This window comes from Medicago truncatula, chromosome 5, assembly GCF_003473485.1.
Source record: "Medicago truncatula cultivar Jemalong A17 chromosome 5, MtrunA17r5.0-ANR, whole genome shotgun sequence".
Lineage (NCBI taxonomy): Eukaryota > Viridiplantae > Streptophyta > Magnoliopsida > Fabales > Fabaceae > Medicago > Medicago truncatula.
The window spans coordinates 774,510-780,877 of record NC_053046.1 but is presented as its reverse complement, the minus strand read 5'-3'; the positions used below and the strand labels follow the sequence as shown (position 1 = coordinate 780,877).

At 38.1% G+C, this 6,368-nt stretch overlaps 2 protein-coding genes across 2 annotated transcripts; both read left to right on the top strand.

Moving 5' to 3' along the window:
- Positions 1 to 1,367: 1,367 nt before the first annotated feature.
- Positions 1,368 to 2,174, top strand: LOC112421923 (uncharacterized). Its single transcript, XM_024784095.2, has one exon. The coding sequence runs from the start codon at positions 1,368 to 1,370 to the stop codon at positions 2,172 to 2,174; it is 807 nt and encodes a 268-aa protein (XP_024639863.2).
- Positions 2,175 to 4,507: 2,333 nt separating this feature from the next.
- Positions 4,508 to 5,086, top strand: LOC120580550 (uncharacterized). Its single transcript, XM_039834352.1, has one exon. It carries the CDS (start codon positions 4,508 to 4,510, stop codon positions 5,084 to 5,086), a length of 579 nt encoding a protein of 192 aa, XP_039690286.1.
- The last annotated feature ends 1,282 nt before the right edge of the window (positions 5,087 to 6,368 follow it).

The following is a 6,368-nucleotide window of genomic DNA, read 5'->3' as shown; positions in this document are numbered from 1 at the left end:
TAATTTCAAAAATACAAAAATACCCTAGTTTTGAAAAAATTGCATAAATGCCCTACTTTTCAGAAATAATTGGTACCTTGCAACCCCCACTTGCGGGGTACCTTAAAAAAATTTAAAAAATGAACTACCCCGCAAGTGGGACTTGCGGCCTCTTTTTTTTTTTTTTTTTTTTTTTTAAACTAAATAACTACACGCCTATTTTTTTTTTTTTTTTTTTAAAAATTAATAGGTTGCTACCCCCACTTGCGGGGTATGCTTATTTTTTTTTTAAATTTTTTTAATACCCCGCAAGCCCCACTTGCGGGTTTGTTTTTTGTTTTTTTTTTTAAATTTTAAAATAAAAAAAAATAATAAAAAAAAAGAAGGAAAAAAAATAATAAACATATTAAATATCATGATATCTACAATTATTATAAATGCCCGGCTGTCCCACACCCTCGTCTTCGACGATTTCTTCCGCGATTTACTTAAGGGTCATGTTGGTCTTCGTCGTTGTTATCTGCAGCTGATTGTATTTGACTACCATAACCCAATGACAATGACACATCGTGTTCCCTTGTTGGCCATCCCATATCCAGAAATTGATCACTAGAGTTCAACGAAGCCGGAGAAAAGTGAGATAATAGGTTTGTTGGTGTTGGTGGGTGGTTGTAGTTTTGGTTGGTGTACATTGGGTACTGTGGGTTGCTGTAGGGGGGGTAATTGGTGTTGGACGGTCCAGCTTGGTTTGGGTCATTATAGGAGAAGTAGTTGTTGTTGGATGCGCCAGCTTGGTTTGGGTCATTGTAACCATAAGTTGACTGATAATGGGGCTCATATGCATTTCAATCAGACCCATCAACAGAAGTGGCAAATGAGACCGTCTTCAAGCGTCTCTTTTGGGCCTTTCGTCCGTGCATCTCAGGTTTCGAATTCTGCAAACCAATTGTCCAAATTGACGCAACTTGGTTGTATGGTAAATACAAGGGAACATTGTTGTTAGCTGTTGCGCAAGATGGGAACAACAAGATATTTCCCATAGCTTTTGCAATCGTGGAAGGCGAGACCAAGGAGGCATGGAGTTTCTTTTTGAAAAATTTAAGGCAGCATGTCACCCCACAAGAGAACATATGCCTCATTTCTGATAGACATGTGTCAATAAAGAGCGCGTATGATGATCCACAGAATGGATGGCACGATGCTCCGACAAGCCATGTTTATTGTGTCTGACACATTGCACAAAACTTTATGAGATCATTCAAGGATGGAGAACTAAAGAAAAAAGTTGCATGCATGGGTAAAAATCATATCTCTTTCCACGTAAATTCGACATTTTATTTGTTTAAAATGACACATCTAACTTTTTTCAAAACAATGCAGGTTACGCCATGAACATCCCTACATTCGAATACTACCGTTCTGAAATTGCTGTTGCAGACCGAAAGGCTTTAGCATGGGTCGACAATATTCCCAAACAAAAGTGGACTCAATCACATGATGATGGTCGACGATGGGGCCATATGACAAGTAACTTGGTAGAGTCACAAAACAACGTGTATAAGGGTATTCGAGGACTTCCGATCACAGCTATCGTGAAAGCATCATATTACAGGTTGGCGGCCTTGTTTGCTAAAAGAGGACATGAGGCAGCGGCAAGGGTAAATTCTGGTGAGCCATTCTCTGAAAACAGCATGAAATATCTCAGGAATGAGGTGATTAAATCCAACAGTCATCATGTCACTCAGTTTGACCGGGATCGATATACCTTTTCCGTCCGTGAAACCATCGATCATAAAGAAGGATTGCCAAAGGGAGAATACAAAGTGGACCTGCAAAATAAATGGTGTGACTGTGGACGGTTTAGAGCGTTACACCTACCATGCTCACATGTCATTGCCGCATGTTCTAGCTTTTGTCACGACTACAAGACTTTTGTCGATAACAAATTCACGAATGAGTGTGTATACGCCGTATACAACATCCACTTCGACGTGGTTCACCACCAGACATATTGGCCTAATTATGAAGGACCGAAGGTGGTTCCCAACAAGTCAATGCGTAGGGCAAAGAAAGGTCGTCCACCAATTACTCGCATTAGGACCGAAATGGACGATGTGGAAACTGAGAGAAGATGCGGTGTTTGTAGGATGCCTGGTCATTCCCGCAAAGATTGCATCAATATTAGACATCAGTAGAAATTTAGTCTTTATTTTGTTTATAGGATGTCTAGTGATTAATATTATTATTATTATTATTATTATTATTATTATTAATAATAAAATTAAAAAAAAAAAAAAAAAACAAACCCGCAAGTGGGGCTTGCGGGGTATTAAAAAAATTTAAAAAAAAAATTAAGCATACCCCGCAAGTGGGGGGTAGCAACCTATTAATTTTTTAAAAAAAAAAAAAAAAAAAAATAGGCGTGTAGTTATTTAGTTTAAAAATAAAAAAAATAAAAAAAAAAAAGAGGCCGCAAGTCCCACTTGCGGGGTAGTTCATTTTTTAAATTTTTTTAAGGTACCCCGCAAGTGGGGGTTGCAAGGTACCAATTATTTCTGAAAAGTAGGGCATTTATGCAATTTTTTTCAAAACTAGGGCATTTTTGTATTTTTGGAATTAAATAAGGGCAGAAAAAAAAAAAATTCTATTATTGCTAACACACCTTGTACCGGAAAGGTAGTCACCTGATATTAATATATTACATTTTAATTTCTTTAAAAAAATAATTGCTTGATTTAGGACAAAAACTTTAACGGGTACCAATTTTTATGTACTTCAGCCCCACTTGATACCAAAAAAGAAAAGAAAAGTGGATGGAACATCAATATGATCAAAGGACCGTTTAATTTAATTAAGAATCTCCGTGTTTCTAGATGACATCCCAAACATGGTCACACGTTTTAGGTGACAAATAACTATATCAGCACATGTGAAAGCAATATGCCACATCATATTGTCGTATTATCTATTATCTATGTTGTGTTTGATTAAAAACAAAATTTGACCATAAACTATTTTTAATTTCACAAATGAAAAGAAAAGAAAAGTTATAGTTTGTTACGGTCACTGGTTTATATTTTTTTAAGGTGACAACTAGAGTATCCATCAAAGAATGATGGGTAATTTACCCCAACTAATACATATTAGCCACATAAGTACATTTTTAAGTGATATCCATGAACTATCTTAACTCCACCAACAAATTACTCATTTTTATTGGTTGGTGAGTAAATTACCCACCATTCTTCAAAAATAATCTAGAAAAAACGTTTTTGTAACTACATACAGTACGTATGAATTATATGTGTCCTATGTCAGCAAAACAAAATGCTGTGGTGGCAACTTGTTTTCACACGTGGTGTTCACAAAACTAAACAGCAGATTTGCAATATTGTGTGACAGATACACTGATTAGTCATTAGAGGTTTTGGCAGCAGAAAACGGATCCACTTGCATAGTTTGACCATGACAAATTAGCAGGTTAAATTATCAATACCTTATTGTATATGATATGATTTGGAAAATGCTTATATTCGTACTCTTGTTTTTCTTCTTGTTTACACACGGTATCGACAAATTAACTAACACACTGTTTTCTATTTGATGTTACTCTTTAAAGAATTATGCTCATTACTCAAATGGTTCCGCTCATTCCCAAAATAAATAACTGAAATGCCTATACGCAAGTTAACTTGCATAATGTACTATTTTCGTTCAAAATCCAGCAGGCAACCACAAAGCTCCATTTTTTCTTTCCCTCCACCTTCAAAATTCCAAAAGTGCGAAATTTTGGATAAAAATCTTCATTCCAAATCATTGCAAATCGTTAGGAAACAAATTTCTACGCTCATCAAGCATCAAAGAATAGGTAATGTAGCGTCAAAACTCTTTCATTTTTGCTGGTTTTGCTGGTAGTATCGTTTTCATTTCAATAGGCGTAGGGCTCAGCGTGAGTTAACTCTCGCTGGTTGTAAGGGTTGCGCGAGTTAACTCACGTAGAAGGTTAACACTAGCGTGAGTTAACTCACGCTACTGTGATGCCCATAATTTGAAATTTTGCGCCACTTTTTTTACTTGCTTTGCTTGCCGCACAAGTCACTTATTTATTTTTTCTTTATTTTTTTTATTGAGTAGACATTGAGTGACATGGTTGAAAATGTGGCGGAGGATGGCGTTGAGGCGAAACCGGGCAAAAATAAAGCTTCCGGCGAAGCTTCCGGCATAGGCGTAGGTTCGGACGAAGGCAAACCAACCAATGATGTGAAGTTTAAAGTGAAAATTCCTTTTCAAGTTGAAGCTCACATAGTTCACAATCAAGCAAAACTGATACCTACCAGTAGGTAACTGTGAAGACAAGCCTAAACCAGTTCCTACCGGTGTTCATGTTATTCAAGTAAACACCGGGTCATTTTTTACAACAAATGAAAGATGGAAAGATCGAGAAGAATTACTTGGTTGGGTTTGTCGGCAAGCGGGTAGGACGGGATTTACTATTTCTATAGATAAATATAGTACTATAGTGCCATACATGACGATGCAATGTGAGAGGAGTGGTGAATACAAGCCACTTAAGACGAGGAAGAAACCGAAGCTTGAAGGCACGAGCTCAAGGAAGTGTAATTGTCTGTTTAGGTTGAAATGTTTCTTTGAAAAAAAAAAACAAGAATGGTGGATTGCAATGCTTTGTGGAGTTCACAACGATGACTTGGCGCCAAATTTATCCGGCCACCTTCTTGCGGGTCGACTAAGAGGGGAGGAGAAGCAAAGAGTTATCAACATGACAAAGAGCTTGGCAAAGCCTAGGAATATTCTCACAGATTTGAAGGAAAAAAACAAAGAAAGTGTGACACTCATCAAGCAAGTGTATAATGCACGAACTAGATGGCGCAAGGGGCAAAGAGAGGACAAGACCGAGTTGCAATACTTGATTACAGAGTTGGAGAAGCATCGATATGTCTACTTCACAAGAGCTAATAGCGAGGAAACCACACTTGAAGATTTATTCTTTGCTCAACCAAAATCAATTGATATGCTCAACATTTTGCCACCGTTTTGGTCATGGACTCCACCTACAAAACCAATACCAATCGAATGCCTTTATTTGTGATTGTTAGTGTCACCTCTACCAAATTTACCTATTCGGTTGCGTTTGCCTTTCTTTCCTTTGAAACAGAGAATAACTTCATATGGACACTTGAGATGTTGGTTGGTCTTTTGACCTCAAAAAACAACATGCCTAAGGTGATTGTCATCGATAGGGACCCCGCTTTGATGAAAGTCGTTGCCGAAGTTCTCCCTAAAATGGACCATGTACTTTGCTATTTTCATATTGGGAAGAATGTCAAATCTAGGTGCATCACGAATTGTAGAGTTAATCCCAAGCCAAAGAAAGGAAAAGGAAAAGTTGTTGACAAAGATGCGAAGGAAGCGGATGATGACAAGCATTGTGAGCTTGTTAAGAAAATAATGAGGGCTTGGAGAGATGTGGTTAACTCTCCTACGGATGATTCATTTGCAATTGCATGGTTGACATTCAAAGATGAGGTATGCAGACCGTTTCCATTGTTTGTTAAATATGTTGAGGAAACCGTTTTTCCCCTTAAGAAGCATTTTGTGAGGGCATGGACGAATAAATACTTGCATCTAGGGTGTAGAAGCACCAACATTGTTGAATCGGCTTATGCACAATTGAATAGGAACTTGAGGAGTAGCGTGGGAGACTTGGCATCATGTTGGGATGAAATTGACAAAATGTTGAAAAACCAATTTGGTGAGATATAAGGGAGTTTTGGGAGGAGCATAACCGTCATGGTACACAAATACAAAAAAAACAAATTATTCTCGGAGTTGGAGGAGTATGTCTCTAACGCCATTTTGGGTTTCATTGATGATGAATTTGAACGCTCTAGGAGATTTGGGTTTGCTAAAGAAGATTGTGTTGTGTGCAAATGGCAACGTTCGGGTTGCCTTGTGCTTGTATTCATGCCGAGAAGAGAAAGAAAAGATTGCCTATTCTTTTGGATGAAATACACCCACATTGGCGAAGGTTAAGTGTAATTGGAGAAGAGGTTGATGCCAATTTTTCTGTTACGGAGGAATGGGACGCCGTTCAAAAACGTATCAAGAGGGCCCCTTACAAGATGAAACTCTTCATCAAATACAAGTTGCGTGAACTTGGATTTCCGGAGGAAACAATGTTGAAGCCACCTCCAAGAAAATTGGCCACCAAGGGGGCACCTAAAAGGGTGAAGTCTACACCGAAAACGAGGTCCACGGGTCGAATCCCCTATAGGTGGGAGACTATTGATGTTCAAAATCCCGATAGTCAATGCTCACATGCCAAGAGTAATGTTCCAAAGACTAAAGGTTGACGTCTTGGCACTTGGTCC